Source organism: Sebastes fasciatus, chromosome 14, assembly GCF_043250625.1.
Source record: "Sebastes fasciatus isolate fSebFas1 chromosome 14, fSebFas1.pri, whole genome shotgun sequence".
NCBI lineage: Eukaryota > Metazoa > Chordata > Actinopteri > Perciformes > Sebastidae > Sebastes > Sebastes fasciatus.
The window spans coordinates 15,880,735-15,901,993 of NC_133808.1; the positions used below are offsets into that span (position 1 = coordinate 15,880,735).

Consider the following 21,259-nt stretch of genomic DNA (forward strand, 5'->3'; position numbering starts at 1 on the left):
CTTAATGACATCCCATATTATTACGGTGCTCTCTCTGTCTTGATCTCTCCAACACACACACACACACACACACAGCACATAATCAGACATCACAGCGATTATTTAGATAACTGTGTCTGCTCCAATATTAGCAAGCTGCTGTTTATACAGGCAGGTCAGCACATATACTTATACTTAATTAACATGCCTTGGATATTAATGTTTCCACAAAAATGTGTCCCATCTGTTTTTGTATCTGATGAATATGTGCGGGTTTGAGGTGTTGGTAAAGTATACCTGGCTCGTCACTGATCTGTCTGAGCCCATGCCCAGATCACTAATTCAACAGCTGTTCCTCTGCCTCTTAAACGTACTCTGACATTAATTTCAAATTTCTGGTATTGTCTTACAGTCCCAGCAGAGTTGCATACTTTAATTAGGAAACTAAATATTGAAACAGTTGGTTTAGAAACGTGCCCACGCAGTTACAGACACATATTTCTGATTATTGTCCCATAACTGATCGAAAATTTAGATCTTTAGGGGAAGTGTCACGCTCAGTGGAGACGTAAATTATATACTGGCTTGGTTTACTGGGAATAGGTGCGTGAAACTGGAGCCCTGCTCGGTTTGGGCTTCGGCTTGGGACAGATTGTGGATTGGATGTGACTTTCCAGGGTTGCCGTTTTTCCAGTTTGTTATGCAGACGACTGAAGCATCTCTGTTTTCCCCTCATTTTCTTGATGGTGTGGTTAGCAGACAGACCTCTGCTAGTCTGGTTAAGTGTCAGATGTAATCTTCAACCTACTGCCATAACTGTATTGTCCACTATCTGTTTGATTCAGCTCTCTGGTGTATTCTATAATAAGACCATCTATCCTGAGGGTGAAGCAAGACTTGCCTGGCGCCTACTGACCGTTTAATCAATCCAAATCATTAAGAATTACCCCTCTGACACGTTTTGTATTCAGACTATACAGTTTATGAAAGACTTGTCTCTTTCTTAGCCTGACCTTGTGGGAGTTGTCTCTCACAGTTACACTTAATTAATCTCTTAATTAACCTATTGATTGCCTTTGCTTGCACAGTTACAGTGCTCTACAGTATTCACAGCTGTCTCTTCATTCTGCAGGTGGTGCTGGTTCCTTTCACACAAAAATTTAAAAAACATATTTTTGCCTGGTATTAATGAGGGATGGGGAAAAAATTTATTCACCTATGAATCGTGATTATTTTTTATTTTTTTTACGATTTTGAAATATTTTTTTTAATGCCAGAATCGATATATTTGCTTCATTTGAGTCTATGCAGAAGTAGAAGGAAGTTATCGCTTTTATTGTTCTAGTCTGAGTAACGTGACGTCATATCTGTTCCGTATCCGTCACGCAAAGCAAACAGTAGTCGGCCGGACATACCGAGCAGAAACCGACAGACGGAGCAGAACACGGCGGAGATCCATGCGAGGACCTTTACCTGATGATGAGCCAATTTAAGCTTAAAGGAAGCGTTGTACAGTGTTGTAAAAGCTTGGGAAACAGAAATCATCGTACAGTTTTTTGGACTCTTGGATGAGAAAGATGAGTTTGCATGCATATCCTGGCATAACTCATAATTTATAAGAACTGGGAACTATGGGAGTGTAGGATTAATTTCTTTAGTGGTGAATATTTGTAACAAAAGTCTTTTCAAGTCATTTAATTCTTGAATATATTTCTATGATAATACTGTAATAGCCGTTTAAAATGTATTATTCAGCTCTTCAGTCTGCTTTTATCTCGCTAAACTAAATGTGGAGTTGCTGCCTAAATGTGAAGTGACGTACCCCCCTCCTCCTCAAGTGACAGTAATCCCGGCTCTGGGAAGGGGTGGTAGTGGAGAATAACCAGCATGGGTTCAGACTTTGAAGCGCCCTGAAAGGGATTCAGGCAGATGAAGGAAAAAGAGGCCAATCTTTTTTGGTAATTCCAGCTGTCTGAAAACCCCCACTTGCCCTCTGCTTATTTTAATGATACTCCATGTTAAGCTCAGGCATGATAGAATTTTGTGGTGTATGTTTAACATAATACCACAACTTCATATTTGCAGACACAGCAATGAATGTTGGTATGTTTTGATGTTTGTTTTGGTTTTTTGGGGGATTGTTGCAGCAAAAAATGCCTGATTTCACAGCAGCTTTTCAAGAAAAATTGCAATGCATGTTGCAATGTTTTCAGGCATTTTTTTTTTTTTTTGCAATATAATTGCAGGAGCAGGAGAAAATTGCAAAAATAGTTGCAATGTTTTTTTATACATACCATATATAATTCATGAAAAATCAAAGGCAACTTGTTCTAGTGAGAATAAAACTGCACTGTGTGTAAGTAACCTTACCAAAAAGGCTCATACTAGGTTGTCGAGAAGGAGGATAAATAACATATTTGCCCACTCCCATGTTGATAAAAGTATTAAATACTTGACAAATCTCCCTTTAAGGCACATTTTGAACAGATAAAAAATGTGCGATTAATTTGCGATTAATCTCGATTAACTATGGACAATCATTCGATTAAATCGTGATTAAATATTTTAACCGACTGACCTACCCTAGTATTTTTATTTATATATTTGCTTTGATTAAAAATAATTATTGGCATTAGTAGCTTTAATTATATAATATAAACTGCTTAGAGAAGTTAAACAGGTCATAATTCTCTGTCTAATATCTATTTTATATTGCTGTGAAAACATCTCCTTCAAACAAGTCTCTCGCCAAAATCTACATTTTACAAGATAACATTTGAACGCATCATGATAGTGTTATAATTTACCTTTGCCCAGAACTGAGCAGAGCTTGAACACATCATAATGTAACATAATGGAACTTCCGTTAACGGAGCTGTGTAGCTTCATGCTGTCGGCAGACGAGCCGATCTCTCTGACTACTCTGAGCAGCAACATGGGAATGAATTACATAAGTGTCTGATTAAGTTAGGTGTTCCAAATGTTTTTAAGGTTGTTCCTCCACAGTTTTTATTGCAGTTAATGGGAGCTTTATATCTCCTTCATTCACACTGAAGAACTTCCACACCGACAACATGTGTGTGTGTGTATATGGCTGAGACGTTACGTTAGCTATCTTGAGGTGGCAGCACACGTCGGTAAATGTGACACTGACACTTTGTTTGCTGCACCTTCAGGAGACTAGCAGCAGGTCCTGAGTCTATTCAGTGCAATGGGAGACGTAAACGTGAGCACAGATCTTCAGAACCAGGAAGAAGGAGGAAGTGTGTTTGGTGACATGGGCGCGGGGGACCGCTATGATTGGTCACATTTGCAGAACAATTGCGGTGATTGGACAAAATTGCAAGGTTGTGCAAAATTCACAGGGATTTATTGAATTTGCCTTAAGTTTTGCCATCGCAACGTCCTGGAGGGGTCGACTAACGATGCAAAGAACTGTTAGATCCGTCTTCTGATTTATGGCGCTCTGACTAACAGTGGGAGGTCCTCGCACAAATGCACAGAGCAATGCGCTGTTAGGTATCCAGCAGCACAACGGTCTCAACAGGACGCTTAATTATTCTTTATGCTAAATCAATATGTTTCAAGCAGCCCAGACAGGCTCTGTGGAGGGCAGGCAGGCAAAGTGGGGAAACATGCCCAAGAGAGGAGGAGGAGGGGGCAGGAGGAGGAGGAGGAGGCGGCTGTTGAGTGGAGCTACCTCCATCTCAGCCCCTATTGAATCCAGGGGACATATTTTCATGGTTGTCCTCTCGGGGCGTTGAGGCTTGCCTACTGTGACAGAATGATTCTGACAGCTGTGGCAGCCCAATCATCGCTTTTCCTTTCATTTTTTTTTTTGATATTTTTCATCTGCAGTTTGGAAGAAAAAAACAACAAATGAGGGCCTTGATACTTAAATAATTACATTTCTCAGTATTTCTTGTAAACGTAACACTGCTTTGGATGTTGTTTTACTGAGTATGGGGCTATCTTAAACGCATCATGTTTTAGTTTAGGTATTATTATATTAAAGCTGTCCTAATTATGAACTAACTACTGCAAACATATCACTAGGGGTGTAGGAAAATATCGATACACATGAGGATCAAGATATTATGTGTTGTGATATCGATTCTCCGAAACGCCGTATCGATTTTTAATTAATCTCTTAAAAAATCTGACGTTGGGCTCGGCCCTATTCGATGGTTTTAGAGGTTGTAGCGGGTTCAGTTTTAAAGCTAGAGTGAAGATGCTGGCATAATATGAAACTAGAAAACCTAAGAAATCCATTGGCACCGACCATGTCATACTAGCTTGTCACAAAGGAGGTTAAGTAACGCTCCAAATTTACGCTAAATTGGATAAATGGTATATTTCTGGTGTGTTCTTTATACTAAGATAGTTTTCCTAAAATTAGATTTTAAAAAAATCCCATTATTTCCTTGCTTACAGTATCGCAATATATTGATTCTTTACCCCTGTATCATGATACGTATTGTATCGCCAGATTCTTGCCAATACACAGCCCTAGTAGTCACATCACACGTCCGTATATGCCGTGAGGGTATGCAGGTAATTTGACAGGATTATCAGCAGGTTTGCCTCCCTCCACTGTTCTCTCTTTGTCAGCTTCCCGCTGTAGCCGAGTCACCCTGGGAACCTCTGCAGCGCGTGACCTGAATCTCAATGAGCTTTAGCTGCCACTGACCTCTCTGTCCTACCCTTCCCTCCCAGCGCACTGTATACATCTGCTCATGCGAGTACATACTCACACCGCAGCACATGCAAAGATGGGTACATGTGCTTTAAGATACGTTAAATGGCTGTCTTTCTTTTTTGCTTTATTGGGACAGAACCCATGGGAGTATGGGACGGGCAGTCAGTGCAGTTTTCACATATGTTTTCAATAACAGCACCAGAAGGATTCAATGTGGGAATGTATCCGCCTGCTACTGTAAACAGTTCTGTAATCTCGGCCCGGTGCTGAGCAGTGTTATCAGAAGAGCCACGGTTCATTTAAAGGCATCCCAAAATCATTCCCGGGGCTTTCCACTGCTACTACTTCACATGTGAAAAGATGTGAATAGTGAAAATGCCTCTCCTGAGTGTTTTTGCGATCACTTTTGTAAGCCTATTTGCTATCTTATCAGATGAGCACTGGAGATTGGGGGATTTCCAAAAGTGACCTTTTCCCACTTCACTACTCTGCTTATTCCATTTAAATCACACAGTCTCTTTCATCTTTGACCTGGATCAGCTTCCTGAACGTCACAGCTGAAAAGCTCCCGCCGTGAGATGACGGTATCAAGGTATAACTGAACCAGCTGGGGCCACTGGAACAGCTTGGCCCACGACACGAGACCATAGCCTGTATATAAGAAGTGAACGTTGTCACCATGACGTCGCCCATTGGTTTGTGAGCTGCCGTTTTGAAGCCTTGAGTTCGGCATTTTGGCCATCACCATCTTGTTAACAGAAGTGACACAAGAGGTTGGAGTTAAGTAGAACTGAATGCTGAAAAAGACATTTTTAGGTGACCAAAAAGGTTCTGATTAACTTTCATGAACTGAAAACACGCTGTGAAAGGGATAAAGTTGTAAGACAAAAACACAAACTCCCAGACCGGACAACGCCATGGTAGCGACCTGTCAATCACAAGGTAGCCACGCCCTAAAGCATCCCCTGCTTGATGGTCTATTTGACTCTAAATGGGACCATCATTTTCTAAATGAACATCATGCTGTATTGAAGAAGACTTGAAACTAGCGATTGAGACCATAAACTCATGTTTACTGAGGTAATAAATCAAGTGAGAAGTAGACTCATTTTCTCATAGACTTCTATACATTCAGACTTCTTTTTGCAATCAGAGGAGTCGCCCCCTGCTGGCTATTAGAAAGAATGCAACTTTAAGACTTCACTTCTCAGACCTCGGAGGTAGCCCACTGGGTTCAATACAGGTTAAACTGACTTACAGTTTAAAAGGATACTTAATGTGCAGGATGAAGACAGGTACATAGCGTTGTTTTCATCTGCCACAGTGCCAGAGAAAACTTCTCTCCACAGGTTTTTTTTGAGTGGGACACAGTGTGAAGAAGACTTGGGAGCTTGTGTTTAAGAGAGTCTTTCCAGAGCTGCACAAGACAAGACTTAATGGAATCAAATTTTTAAATCCCTGCTGATATCCGGTCGAACAATAGCTGACCACTTGGCTTGAAAAACACCATCAGCTCCTCCTCCTCTGTTGTACTGCCACCACCACGACTTCCATATTCAAATATTCCCTTTGTTCTCTATGTGGAGCCTGAAGGCATTGGCAGTCTGTTTACCACCCATGCCACCCACCCACCACACTCCCCCAGGAGGAGTTTGGTGAGCGCTGCCCGGCCTGGCTTATTGCTAGTGAAGTGAACCATACCAACAACTCCTGGAGGGGAACAGTAGAGGGAATACAAAGCTACTTTACACCTGACCTTTATCTTGTATTTTTGTTGTGCTGACAGGAGCTTGCTAACAAGAGGTGGGGGTTGGGGGGAAGGGGTGTATTTGGTTTACCCCCCGAAGTGGAAACCCAAGTGGACACATGTGTAGACATCGCTGTCATCTTTATTTAGCCTTCCTCTGTCAGTCGGAGCATGCGGAGGTCAGTGTAGCGATGCGAGCATGCTAGCGCTCATACACATGTAAACACTAGTAGCATCCTGTGAGGCTGTGTTCAAACCTAATAAACCCAGACAGACCGTCCCTCCCCGGCCAGAGACGGAGACCGCTGAATCAGGATGCATCGCACTCACTCGGGAATTGGCTGCTCCTGTGTAAACTATAACTCCGGTGCTTTTATAGATAGAGGTCATAAAAAGGGAGATTGGTGACATTTTCTTGGCATTGCGGATGATGAAAGAAATGTCAGCTGCTGAGCATGATGTTTCTTTAAGACTGTAACCTTTCTGTTGGGGGAGAGGCCGCATGACTCGTATGGAGAGGGATGAGAAATCATGCGTCGGGCTGCACGTCAGGGTGAAGAAGTCACAGCTTCAGCTTTGTGAGGATTTGCAGCACAGTCTTGCATTTGCAATCTACCTGCTTGGTGCACAGTTCATAACATGGCAAACTCAAGCCCAACAGGCAACAACAGCTGTCAGTGTGAAGACTTGACTATGACTTGCCCCAAACTGCATGTGATTATCATAAAGTGGGCATGTCTGTAAAGGGGAGACTCGTGGGTACCCATAGAACACATTTTCATTCACATATCTAGAGGTCAGAGGTCAAAGGAAATTGAAACTGGCCATGACAGTTTTTCCTCGGCAAAATTTCAAGCAAGTTTGCAGTGTTATTTAGCCTCCTTTGTGACGCTGGTCATCCATTCAATAGTTGTTGGGATATTTCAGACCAATTTCAAGACCTACCTACCAACCATGCCATCCAAGTCTAACTTAACCGAGCTGCTAATTTAAGTTAATTTAGATAATTGAAGCAACACCAATAAATATTTGAAGACAAAAGATAGTTTACTGTGTCAACAGTACTTAATTAAAACAAACATTTATACGTATTATAAGAGCACCGGCAGCAAGACTGTTTTCTATTTCCCCTTCTGATCTCAAAACTCAAACTACTACAATCATATAAAAATTAGGCCTGTCAAAGTTAAAGCAATAATAACGCGTTAACACAAATATGTTTTAACGCCACTAATTTCTTTAACACATTAATGCACTCAATCTTCCGGAGATTGTAGCGGGTTCAGTTTTAAAGCTAGAGTGAGTAGTAGAGTACTGGCATAATATGAAACTAGAAAGCCTAAGGAATCCATTGGTACCAACCATGTCATACTAGCTTGTCGCAAAGGAGGATAAATAACGCTCCAAGGTTATGCAAAATTTGGCGAGGAAAAACTGGAATGGCCATTTTCAAAGGGGTACCATGACCTCTGACCTCAAGATATGTGAATGAAAATGGGTTCTATGGGTACCCACAAGTCTCCCCTTTACAGACATGCCCACTTTATGATAATCACTTAGTTTTGGGCAAAAAGCATGCAGTTTTTTGCATTCAGTATAAATGTGTTATTTTCACCTATTCTAACATGGTGTATTTCTGGTGTGTTTTTTTATACTATGACAGTTTTCTTAAATTTAGATTTAAAACTTCACAATATTTCTTCGCTAACAGTATCGCAATATATTGAATCGTTAACCCTGTATCATTATACGTATTGTATTGCCAGATTCTTGCCGATACACAGCCCAATGGATCAGATGTATCAGCATACCACTGTCCACACTTGGTCTGTTTTTATGCTTTTTGATCAGTTCTGTTGTGTAAGACGTTGCTCTTATGACACATTTCATCACAACATTGTTGTAATTAGACTACAGAGACTTTAGAGTGAGGACTGTGTTACTAATAGTGTCCTCTGAGTGCCTGCGTCATGACGGCAGTCAATCTCTCTCTCTGCTTCATTAACGACAGCGCTCTTATTGTGTCGGCTGCACCAGTGTCAAATGGCAGTGCTGTAACTCCGGTCTGCAACAGCTGCATTTAATCAAGCGCTGGCTGGCTCTAATCAGCCTCCGCCGTACCCATCTCTGCTCGGCTCGTGGTCATTTTACACTGACAGCAGATTTATAACGCTGGATATGGAGAGTGCCCCAGTGAGACAGAAACACTCTTCAGCCTTCACTGTATTTAGCTCTGCTGCTCTCGTTTGCTGAGAGCACATTTGTCGAAGTCGGCGCAGAAAACGGGACACACAGAATTCATACAGAGGTTGTTTCGCCTGCTGGTTTATTAGGAGGCAATGGGTGTGTATGGGAAGGGGGTATTTTCCCCTCCAGCCTCCTTGTGGCCTCCCTCCTCAGCGGCATCACCATATGGACACAGCTGGTCCGCGGTGGTGGGATGCCCTCTGCACTGCATGAGGCAGCCTGGAGAGAGATAGCGCTGCTACACACAGGAAGGACAGACTCTTGGAGGAGCGGTGAGGGTGGGAGGCTTGTTTGGGCAAGATTATGGATTCGGTTGTGGAAGTGTAAAACCTCTCACTAAGCTGGTAGAGCTTAAGTTTTTTATTCTCTAAGCATTAATAAGAACACAGACAGTGTCATTCTATGCCTTTGAAACACTACACAGATTTACAAGCAGGCAACCCCCTTTCTTGTCAGATGAAACGCGGGATGTCAACACAGTTCAGCTGTATGAAGGGAATTCTTGTCGTAGCTTGTGCCTTAGCAACTCTCTTGTCATTTTGTGCAAAAAAGTAGAGGAGAAACTCCTTGAAACGTTCTCAGACGCAGCTCTGGATCATTATCCAAGCCAGGGGGAACTGCTACTATAAACACATTGTGTAGCTGTGATACGCTGCACACTGGTGCAAACCAGTCACGAGGAAGCAGCCATGCAGAAATACTCTCGTTGTGTGCCTGACAGAGCTCTGTGTCTCCTCGGGGGCGTCTATAACCCAAGACATGTTTCAGTGGAAATCCCTGACATTTATTTGACCTTCCATGGGAACATTCTCGCTCCAAAGTTGCGGTGAATTTTTGAGGTTTGCAAATGTTTGTCACAAAGTGGGCGGCTAAGTCAGTCTTCAAAGTGTTCATACTGTGTGTAGGGTGAGTGAGGACAGAGGTGGTCAGGGAGAATCTTTATCCCATCCTACTGATACTGTATCAGCCTCAAAGGCCGCTGGTCCATCATCAGTGACAGCAATGACACTGAAAACACCGATCAAAGACGGGAGGCCGACCCCCTCCAGCTGCAGGAGCTTTTTGTGGCCAACTGTGCTGTTGAATGCCAAGATGGAAGGAGGGATAGCAGGGGAACTTCGACAGAGAGTTGTCATCTATTTCAGTGACATTAAACCTGCAGTAGGCAGAATGTTTTTGGCATCATTGGGCAAAAATTCCATAATAACCTTTCAGCATATTGTAATTCAAGTGTTCTGAGAGATAACTGGACTTCTGCACCTCCTCATGACTCTGTTTTGAGGCTTTAAAAAATCTAGCCAGTGATGGGAGACTTTGACCAATCACAGGTCATTTCAGAGAGAGAGCGTTCCTATTGGCTGTGCTCCGGCTGGTGGGCGGTGCTTGGCATTTCCTCAACTGATCTCAACATGACTGCCGGGTCCCAAACTTTCTCATTTTACAGCTAAACATTACACTACAAGATGCTTCTAAAAACATTTGAGGTGAGAAATAGGCATTACAGTAACAGAATATTGATTCATATTTGATCAGCGCTGCCTAGTTTGACCGTCGGAGTTCGCGAGTGATTGACAGCTGCTCAGAGACGCAGGCTCCAGCTCGGCTCTGATTGGTTGTTTTAGTCCGGTCTGTGAAATCTTGCAGATGCCATCAGGAGCACCGGAGGACACAGACGCACATGATTTTTTTCAGATTACCTGTTTCATGTACTACTGTCAGGATATAGTGACCGTTTTATAAAAATAACTTTTTTTAAATCATATTTGCTCCATTTCTACCCACTGCTGATTTAACTTCCACAGGGTTTGCAAAGCAGTTTGTTTCTCCCTGTGTCAAAAGTCTTATTATTGGGGTTTCCTGCGGTTTGGTTATCCTTCGTTTGAATAAGATTATAAAATGTCGCTTGTATTGAATTGCTGAGAACAAAAGTTCAGATTAAAAATAGAAACGGTTGCTGTACAGACTAGTGTTATTTTAACCATTATTTCTTTTCTTTCTGTTCACAGCAAAAAGCCTCAGGCAAGGTGCTGTTTGACCTGGTGTGCTCCCACATGAACCTCATCGAGGGCGACTACTTCGGCTTGGAGTTTCAGAACCATCAAAAGATGATGGTGAGTGAAGATGAAAATGAAAGTAATATGGAGCCTCTTCTTCTTAAGTCCAGGTTGTTAGTCCTGGTCATATTTTTCTAACAGTGTTACCCCCCACTAGCGGCGCCGGACTGAGTTTTGAAGTGGGGGGGCCAGCTTTGGATGACGTAATACAGTGTTTCCCGCAGGATTTTGAGAGACTGCGGTGGGTGACCTCGGACCCTCTAAGGGCGGATTTTGAACATTTTAAAGTTAAATGCATCAATCTGGTGCACTTTGAGAGCAAAATGACAAGGCTAGATCGATGAAGAAATTGGTGCTCTAGTAAACAGTTTAATCATAAAGGTTGTATGGATATGAACGCTGATGGCAAAATATCACACAGCATAAGCATGGTAAACGAGACGGGGTGCTGACATCGCTGCAGACCCGTCGCACTGAGGACAGTCCGCCCCGGTTGACAGTCGTGCCGAGAAACCTGTCCCTCCCCACAGGGAGAAAGAGCGCACTGCGCAGCGAGAACTCAACGGCCCCGGGCAAAAAAACATGCGATTTATGCATAAATTGGGAATCACTGTAAAGCTGAGACTCTTGTGGATCCAATGAGCCATGATTGTATTCATGTGTAATGATGTTAGTCCCCATAGTAGACATTTCATTGTATTTACACCATTCTTTATAATTTGACCTCACTGTAAAAAAATTCTGTAATGTTTGTGAAGCACCTTGTAACTCGGGTTTTGAAAAGCGCTATTGAAATAAAGTTTATTATTATACATCCCAGTATTAGTATTGCTCCTAACCAGCTGCTTAGTGATTCTTTTTTTTTAAATCTTTTTTTCTCCACAGGTTTGGTTAGACCATATCAAGCCCATTATCAAGCAGCTCAGACGTAAGTGTTTCTAAATGGTTTACTTTTTCAAGGCATCTTTGTCTTTGAATGTTTCACTGTTTTATCTGTAGAAAATAGCCGTCAAATAAGTTAAGAGCAACTATACAGTAGGATCCATGTGGATCTGTTTTGTATTTAATGCAACCAAGCAAAATCCAATGGGAGACCTACACTCAGTGGTCAGTTTATTAGGTACACCTAGCTAAAACTAATGCAGTCGAACAGTCTAATAAATCCTACCTTTATGACCTTTGTGTTACAATGTTCAGTTTGTGTTTGGACCCGATTTAGAGAGGTGTCGATTTGACTTCATGGTTATTTTGGAGGATGAATGCATTAGTTTGATCTAGAGCTGCAACAAACGTTTATTTTCATTGTCAATTGTTGTTCATCCGCCCACCAGCCGGAGCACACTTTCTCATTTTACAGCTAAACAGTACGAGTGATTTACATCTGTCTCCGTCGATTGAACAGCCAATAGGAACGCTCTCTCTCTGAAATGACCTGTGATTTGCCAAAGTCTCCCGTCACGGGCTAGAATTACAATATGCTGAAAGGTTATTATGGATTTTTTGCCCAATGATGCCAAAAACATTTTCACCTACTGCCACTTTAATCGATTATCAAAATAGTTGGTCATTAATTTAATAGTTGAAAATTAATCGATTTATTGTTGTAGCCTTTAGTTTTATCTAGGTGTACCTAATAAACTGGCAACTGAATGTATTTTGTATTATTACGAAACTCCTCTATGCCACACAGGACCGAAGCACACAATCCTGAGGTTTGCTGTGAAGTTCTTTCCTCCCGACCATGCCCAGCTGCTGGAGGAGCTAACTAGGTGAGCTCCTTTCCTCATCTTTGAACTCCTTTTATCTCTCTACATTATGTATATCCTCGCACTGGCATTGAAGTGTGCATTTAATTACATTTTGACTTCAGCTGTGACTGAAAGCGATTGTAGAAGCATAAATGAAACATGTACTCCGGTTCCCAGAAGATTTATTCCCTCCTCAGCTTTGCACTTGTGTCATGGCTGCCATGTTTCTGATTTAGCCCTCTGGAGATTAGCGTGGAGCTAATGATTTTCTGGTTTCTGTTTCCTCGCTGTGGAGCAGGCTCATGACTTGCATGATTTTCACGGACAGAGTGGATAAATAATAGGCATGCAGAAAGTAATGTCCCTCTGACACGCCTGTGTATGTACTGTTTAAGTCGGTTAAGACCTCACCTTTATTAAAAAGCATACTTTAGATGGCCCTCCTCCATCATGAGGTCAGGGAGCAGAACTATGCATGTGGCATCACAGTTTCATCAGGTCAATTGATGAAATTGGCAACTTCTGATGTTTGGGTGTACACTGATCCTTTTAGTTTGTATTTTAAAATATTACTTAATTATAATTTCTTCTTATTTAAACTGATTATAGCTTTTATTAAGACTAAATTGGTCCCTGCTCTGGCTGGCATCCAAGAGAAGCAGCACTGTAACATCAGAGTCAGTAAATCTTGGATAATAGACTTCACTCAACTTATTTAATTACTGAATCTATAATGTGCACCTGGCTTAACTTCTTTTGGAAGTCTTGTGACAAATGAATAGAGTCAGGGTACATTATATTTAACCCCTTAACACCGGGCCACTATTCTGTCTTTCAGAGGTTGTTGCAGTCTGAGTTTTCAAGCTAGAGTGAATCATATGAAACTAGAAAACCTAAAGAAACCATTGGTAGAAACCATGTCATGCTCGCTTGTCGGGAACGTACAAAGTTACGCTTAATGTTGGCGAGGACAAACTAGCATGACGAATTTCAAAGGGGACCCTTGACCTCTGATCTCAAGATATGTGAATGAAAATGGGTTCTATGGGTACCCACGAGTCTCTCCTTTACAGACATGCATGCCCACTTTATGATAATCACATGCAGTTTGGTATAAATGTGTTATTTTTGCCTATTCTAAAATGGTTTATCTGAATATTTCTGCATACTGGGGTCCCTAAACAGTCTTGGAATTGGATAAGTTGAGTATCACTGTAAAGCTGAGACTCCTGTGGATCCAATGAGCCCAACTGTTTTCATGTGTGATGATGTTAGTCCCCATAGTAGCCATTTCATATAGTGAGACCATTTTTTTAAACTTGACCTCACTGTATAAAATGACCTGTTGTGACCTCTAGGATAATCACAGCCTCATGAAACTTTACAGCCACAATCTAGAGGCCTAGGGCATTCAGAGGATGGATGACTTTCCTAGGTAGAATAACAATAAGGGGTAATCTGAGCAGTTTCCAGAACAGAAGTGCTCACCATCCAATCGCCAAAAAAATGCAATTCTTGCAGAAATCTCAAAATGTCAAAAGTTTTTGATACCAAATCACAGCATGGCTTTTTCTATGGTGTTCCTCAAGGTCTTGGTGTCTTAATGTGGTATTTTTGAGGAATTATTGATCATTTTTATCAATTTTAGAGTGGTAAAAAAGGTTAAATTTAGCACCAAATCTGTGTAACAACTGGTATCAACCCAAAAAATTGCTGCAGCAACTTATGAGACATAATAGAGCATGGGAATGGCCATCATATACTTCTATCATCATGTTCTAAGCCATTATACACTTTCACAATTTATTTTAATTAATTAACTAATTCATTTTTATTCCTTATTGATGACTAGAACAACTTGACACACAGTGCTGAGCTGCATCTCAAATTAATCTTCAGGTTCCTAGCTTTCAGATGCTGTACACTACTTCTATGTGACATCTACTGTTGACCTTTGATCTACCCCTGAACATCCCCTCTCTCACACCACTACTCCTCTAATAAAAGAGGGCAAAATGTTCCCAAATGTTATTTAGGTACAGCAGCTCCCTTGGATGGCCTGTTTGAATTCAGCAGTACATGGTGTTTCTAATTGAGTTTCATTTGATCTACTGAATCTGTGAAAGCTGTTTGCGTTTGTGTCCAGGTACCTGTTTGCCCTGCAGATTAAACAGGATGTTTCCTGTGGACGTCTGACCTGCAATGACACCAGTGCTGCACTGATGGTCTCCCATATTATCCAGTGTGAGTTCCTCAAGGCTGTTTTTCTTCATTTAGCTCAAGAGACCAAAGAGTCCACTGATCAGATAACTTGTCTTTGAAGACACACTGTGCTTTTTTTTTTTTTCGCACACAGAGCTTATCATCAAACATTGTCATATAGCACACTGCGCACCATTGCAAATTGATTATCTGTGTGTTGCTATGGATACCTTTCAGTCAGATGCCTGAGCATAATCTTGCAGAACAACCTCACACATCATGGCAGGAAATACTGAGCACTTTCAGAACCTGACATTTTCTGAGCCGCCACACTCTGTTACCCGAAAGGGATCAAAGACAACAAGCATGATGATGGAGATCAGTTTGTGTCTATGTGTACAGTGGACATTAGACAAGTAAGGGAATGTACAGCGAGCTGGTCTTTCAGGGCGATGCAAGACCGCCCTGTCTGGGTTTATTACACAACAATGACCCGCTAGCTGTACATTATCCCGCTTATTACATGGCTACTTACTTAAGAAATCAAGAATTTGGCACAAAAATGGTCCTCCAGAGTCTAACATCAGAACTGCGCCCATAGCAACGGTCTGTTATACATAGCAACGGTCTGTTATAAAGTAATAATAGACCGTAGAACGTCTGTAGGCGACCTGAAAAGAACACCAGACATGCAGCGCTCTGTGCAGAATAATCTCTCAAATACACTGGCCTCAAGGAAAAATGATTTGGTGGACACGGCCCCTTACACAAGGAAATGCCTTTTGGTGGAAAGGTGTTCATCCCAGTAGAGTTCAGAGACTTTGAGAATCCGTGCCCAGGAGCATTTAAGCTATTCTGGTGGCATTTAATGTTTGTTTTTTTTCATTAATTTGTCACCTATTTTTATTTTGTAGCAGGTATTTCTACTAGGGATTCACCGATCTGACTTTTTCAGTCCCAATACCAATAGCAATACCTGGGCTTTAGGCTTACTGATCAGATACCAGTGTTTAAATAATAAGCTGTATGCCTCACTGTGTGGAAGTCACTCGGATCATTCTTTTATGTGTAACTTTTATGTGTACATTTACTGAATTGTTATTAATTATTAAAATAATAAATTGTACACCAGCAACTTGGTAAGAAATCTTCCAAATTAACAGGAATTACAATTATAAAGTGGAAACCTTCTTAATGCAGCAACAAATTGGTCAAAACTTAAACAGGAATTAAAATTCCAGTCTATAATGTATATAGTATATAAACATAGAATTGAATTGAATAGATCGGCTCCATTGTCACCGATTCCCGATCCAGCTATTTGATCCAGTATCGGTATTGGTGCATCTCTAATTTCTACAATAAAATAACTTTTTATTCCTTTCTTCTCCCCGACCTTTCAGCTGAGATTGGGGACTTTGAGGAGAGCCAGTGCCGGTCACACCTCCTCAACAACAACTACATCCCAGATCAAATGCCCCTGATAGACAAGATCATGGAGTCTCACTCAAAGAATATGTGAGTTTCTGGAACTGGATTACTGTGTGGTGTGCACACACCTTAAGATATAAGGCATTTCTTTGATCCAGTCATGATTTCATTTTCACCCCCAGTCATAAGGCCATTGAAGCCTCGGCTTCACCTTTGAACAGGATCAGTTGTTTCAGAACTTGCGCATGTACCGCGGGGAAGTTTTACTATATCATACAGGTGATACGTTCAGGAAATCAACCTTTGTATTAATGGGTTCTTTGTGTAGTTCTTTATTTTACAGCTTCTGGCCAGAAGGAGAGTTTCTCTACTACTGTATCAACAAAATGCTGCAGTGCTCCAACCCAAAAAATGACTCACACAGCTGTTTGTGAGCTGGGTTAGTAGGTTAAAAACACAGCTTTTCAGAGTCTATTCTCACGTGTCTAACGCAGGAGTTACTGTGAAGAGAAGTATCAGCCTCAAGTTTAAGAGTGGTTTGCTGCTGGGAGTATATTACTGGAAACTCTCCAGATCTCCTCCCACCATCCTCCCTTTAAATATCCTCATCAGTTCACATATTTGAATCTGAGCTTTGCCAACCCTTGTCTCACCTCTACGTTACAGTGGGCCATGCCAGAGGTGGACACACAGTGGGCGGCTGCTACATGAAAGGAGCTCCATTAGATTTAACTGCTCTCTTTCACTTGCCCTTTTTCCAACAGAGGCTTTTTTTTTTGTTGATAACTGTAACTGCAGTTGTTTTGGCCTGGTGCCATGCTGAGTTAAATCTCTTATTAAGTACCACACACAGGAAACAGGAAGGCTTACCCACTGATAAGAGTTAGGAAAGTTAGTATTTGCAACCCCTCCCCCAGCCTTCCACCTCTGCTCCAACAACTCAGATAAACATTAGAAACCTGGATCCACTCAGACTTGGTCTTTTCACCTCAATTAGTGAGACACACAGCAGGACGATAAGCCAGGATTTCATTTATTTGTCGCAAAATATATGCTGAAAGGATAATGAATGCTACAGTTTGCACTAGTTAAGTCAAAGTGTTAAAACCTGTAAGTAAGATTAGCTCTTTTTAATTTAGCTCTGTAATTCACCCTCCCTGATCTAGTCTCTTTGTCATAACACACACTTTTGTACAATACCAATATATAGATTTAAAGATAAGGTCACTATTATTCTGTGTATGTTTCTTAATGTCAACAAATCCCATGAAAAGACCAAAACCAATAATGAGCTAGTGTAACTCTCAATACTTCCTGACTTCCCGGCCCACTCTGTGGCTCTCAGACCCCAATTATTCCTACACATAAATCTTACAAAAAATAAAAAAATATCTAAAAACATTTTGGTTAGAAGCACTTCCTGGACTCAAATAGAGTTTGTTTGAGGTGCTCTTTGGATCAAGATACGTGAAGACACAAAAATCACAAGAAAAGTGATGATGAAGGCTTGATGCCGAAACTCGTCAGAGTTTGCTTTTAGGTCTAACATGACTATGCCATTACAATAAAGGCATTTTAATTGATTCAAAAGAGAGGGCCTTGGAGTTTTCTTGTGATTTTTGAGTCATAATAATATATAGTTTATTATTTAAGAAGGCTTAATAGTTTCCTAAAACAGGTGGGCACTGTAGTTTATAGCAAATGTGACTCAAAACATAATTAAATAGTGCATTTGTTGAGGACTATTTTCAGCTGCGGATTAATACCCATTTGGTGCTCAAGGGAGTATTCACAGCAGCAGGACGTTGTGTATAGAATTAACTGAAATGAACTACAGTGCCCACGTTCATGGTAATGAAGAAACACGTCACCCAGTGCAGCAGTGGGGCTTATTTCAGGGGATCTATTAGCCGAAATGGAATATAATATTCATAACTATGTTTTCATTATTGTATAATCACCTGAAACTAAGAACTCTAGAGAGAGCCTTTCACATTTTTACATTACCTGAAGGCCACCATAGTTCTCCACGCTTGTAGAACTGCGATAACGTGAGTCGCAGATTGCAAAACTGTGGTACTGCCAGCTACTGTCTGATTGAGTGAGGCAAACAGCGTTTCCACGGTTTTGCACTCGGCGGTTCACGTTACCGCAGTCTCGGAAAGGGAGGAGTGAGCAGAGGGGTACTCAGTTGGTTGCAGTCTGCAACCACACCACTAGATGAATCCTACACACTGTAGCTTTAATAGTTTTTGAACAACAATGAAGGTGTATGACACGGATGGATAAGTTATGTGAGTCTTTGGCCACACAGACGGCTCTTGTTAGTAGCAAGAATTCTTTGTTGGTTTTGATCTTTTCATGTGATTACTTGACAATAAGGGAAATATGAATTATCACCAACCTTATTCTTTAACTTGCCACTGTTGTGTTTTGTGTTGCTAGAGGTCAAACACCAGCAGAATCAGACTATCAGTTACTAGAAGTGGCGCGCAGGTTGGAGATGTATGGGATTCGACTCCACCCTGCCAAGGATCGTGAGGGCACGAGGCTAAGCCTGGCTGTGGCGAACACCGGCGTCCTGGTCTTTCAGGTCAGTCACATAAGTTTGTAGGTCAACACGTGATGTGTTAAATGATGGCTGCATCTGCATGGTACAGATGTGATGAAAACTTGTGGGTCATTTGTGCTTTAAGTTCACTTAAGTAGAAATGTATGGTGGTAAAACTGGTATACGTTTTCTAAAGGGACTCTATGGAAGAATAAGAAATTGCTTGTTAACAGTGAGACCTCTGGCCGTTAAGTCAACGACAGTCAGCGTCCTGTTGATCGCGCTTGTGCTCGCACTTCGTGGACGCAAGCGAGCATCGGGAAAAACAGTGCTCCCTCATTTGCAATAAAAAACGATTTATACGTGTAAAAAGTTACATACAGTCCCTTTTAAAGCTTGATCTATAAAGGTTATTCTTCATCACTGCAGGGGCACACAAAGATTAACGCCTTCAACTGGTCTAAAGTGCGTAAACTGAGCTTCAAGAGGAAACGTTTCCTCATCAAGCTGAGACCAGATCTAAATGTAAGTGACATCCCTGAATCACACTGTGTACAATTTAAACCCATCAGTGTTTGGTGATGTAAGTTGTGTATTTATTTGCCCCCCAGAGTTCATATCAGGACACTCTGGAGTTTATGATGGGCAGCAGAGACTGCTGCAAAGTCTTCTGGAAGATCTGTGTCGAATACCACGCCTTCTTCCGTCTCTTTGAGGAACCCAAGCCCAAGCCCAAGCCTGTGCTCTTCACACGAGGCTCCTCCTTCAGATTCAGGTGAGTTTGCATCATAAAGCTGCTCTCTGACTCTCAGGACTGCAGTCAGTGTCTCCCCATCACTTAAACCTTCAGTTTGTCTGCCTAGTTTGCTCCATTTCTACCCTCTGCAGTTTAAACAGTCTACTACAAGAATAGCTCATTATCGTGTCTCCTGTGCTTGTCTCTGCAGCGGTCGCACACAGAAGCAGGTGATGGATTACGTGAGGGAGTCTGAGTTTAAAAAGATCCCGTTTGAAAGGTAAAGTCTGCAGACATTTACGACACGTTTTGGTTTAGACAAGAGCGCTCAGAGTGTATAACACTGACCTTCAACATCCTGTCTGCCAGGAAACACAGTCGGGTCCAACACAGCAGTCGGGTCCAACAAAATATCCGCCTGTCCCCGTTGCCTTCTCCACGCCACCATGAAGTGCCAACAGAAGTGAGTGTGTCTGTTTTTTTAGTGCATCTACAGCAGCCTTTTCTGTCACCTTATGAATCTCATTACGGTCATTATATTGTTTTTCCATTTACACAACAAAAACCTCAATGTTACCCTGTCAAGTTTTCTTACAAACAAACACTTTATTGAACTTTTCTCACCAAAAACCATCAAGTTTTTAAGTATATTATAATCTGCATTATTCTAAACATTACCCTCCTGACTTTTTTGTAAATCCTGGTAATATTTTTTAGGGCTGGGACGAATCACCTATCTCCTGATTCGATACTATTACTATACTTGGGCGCTGATTTGATATGTATTGCGTTTTTTAAGTATTGCAATTCTACAAGTATTACGATTCGTTATTACTATTTAATGCGATTTTTGTTAACTTTTTTAACACTAGACCATGGGAAAATGTTGAATCATACACTTCCACTTACTTTGGAAAATATCTATATTGATACAGTAAAAATGTATCTAGTATATATCAAATATATCAGTCATTGTCAGGCATTATTTATTACCAGCAACCCAAAAATGAAATGCCCAAAAAAATAAAAATACATTTTATTGAGAAACGTTTTAATGCGAGGCTGGATCAGGTCTTGGCAGTGTGTGCTGCAGGACGGCGCCTGAGCCTACTAAGGGGCACAAGGAAACGGGTGTTAAACTTCCCGTTTGTGCCCTGTTCAGAGATGGCTTCATACTTCTGATCACCTCTGGTCACTGCACCTGTGGTCCTTGGACCCCAGTATACCTACTTGCAAGTCTAGTCAGCTAGGAGTCTTCTTCTTCTTCCCCGCCGTTTGCCAGAGTTTTGCTACATTTATTGGCACGTTACCACCACTAGCTGTCGATCAGAGAAACTGTCAGCAGGAATGTGTATTCTGCCGCCCCCGTGCACATATGCTTGTACATGTGGATCCTCTTCATGTACAAACCCGCTCATCAAAACAACGCCACATGGCCCCACAGTTTACACAGTACCTTTAATGCTAAACACCATTAGTATTATTAATCAAATGAAACATAGTCATGTATAAAATACACTCTTGAAATGTTTAAATTGTGTCTCTTTCTGTCAGAGTGGTGCTCCCGGGGACAGAGTAGACTCTCCCTCTCGGCGTCATTGGAAGGAGTCGGTGTTGGTGAGTGCAGAAGACCCCTCGGCCTCAAGGACGACAAGGGCGAGTCCGTCTCACCAGAGAAACGGCCACGAGGACAGAACGGGGTCTGTGTCCAGGACCGAGGAGACGAGAGGCTCAACGCGACAGACCCACCCAGAACATCCGCGTACAGGTCCAGCATCTCAACCTGCTAAAGGCATCATCTCTTCCATCCCCTTCGTTGATTGCAGTGATGTAGATAGTGAATATAACCAGGCTATAAGGTTGGA

General features: G+C 41.7%; 1 protein-coding gene across 4 annotated transcripts in view; it reads left to right on the forward strand.

The window, feature by feature from the left end:
* Window positions 1-21,259, forward strand: part of LOC141782634 (FERM, ARHGEF and pleckstrin domain-containing protein 1) — a 91,155-nt gene that overhangs the window by 47,830 nt on the left and 22,066 nt on the right. For all 4 annotated transcript variants that reach the window (XM_074659227.1, XM_074659229.1, XM_074659228.1 and 1 more), the window contains exons 3-13: window positions 10,679-10,783; window positions 11,612-11,654; window positions 12,417-12,495; window positions 14,621-14,718; window positions 16,080-16,194; window positions 18,553-18,700; window positions 19,088-19,183; window positions 19,270-19,433; window positions 19,606-19,674; window positions 19,764-19,857; window positions 20,949-21,162. In XM_074659227.1, the coding sequence (XP_074515328.1) occupies window positions 10,679-10,783; window positions 11,612-11,654; window positions 12,417-12,495; window positions 14,621-14,718; window positions 16,080-16,194; window positions 18,553-18,700; window positions 19,088-19,183; window positions 19,270-19,433; window positions 19,606-19,674; window positions 19,764-19,857; window positions 20,949-21,162 (1,225 nt within the window). The remainder of the gene's footprint in view (window positions 1-10,678; window positions 10,784-11,611; window positions 11,655-12,416; window positions 12,496-14,620; window positions 14,719-16,079; window positions 16,195-18,552; window positions 18,701-19,087; window positions 19,184-19,269; window positions 19,434-19,605; window positions 19,675-19,763; window positions 19,858-20,948; window positions 21,163-21,259) is intronic.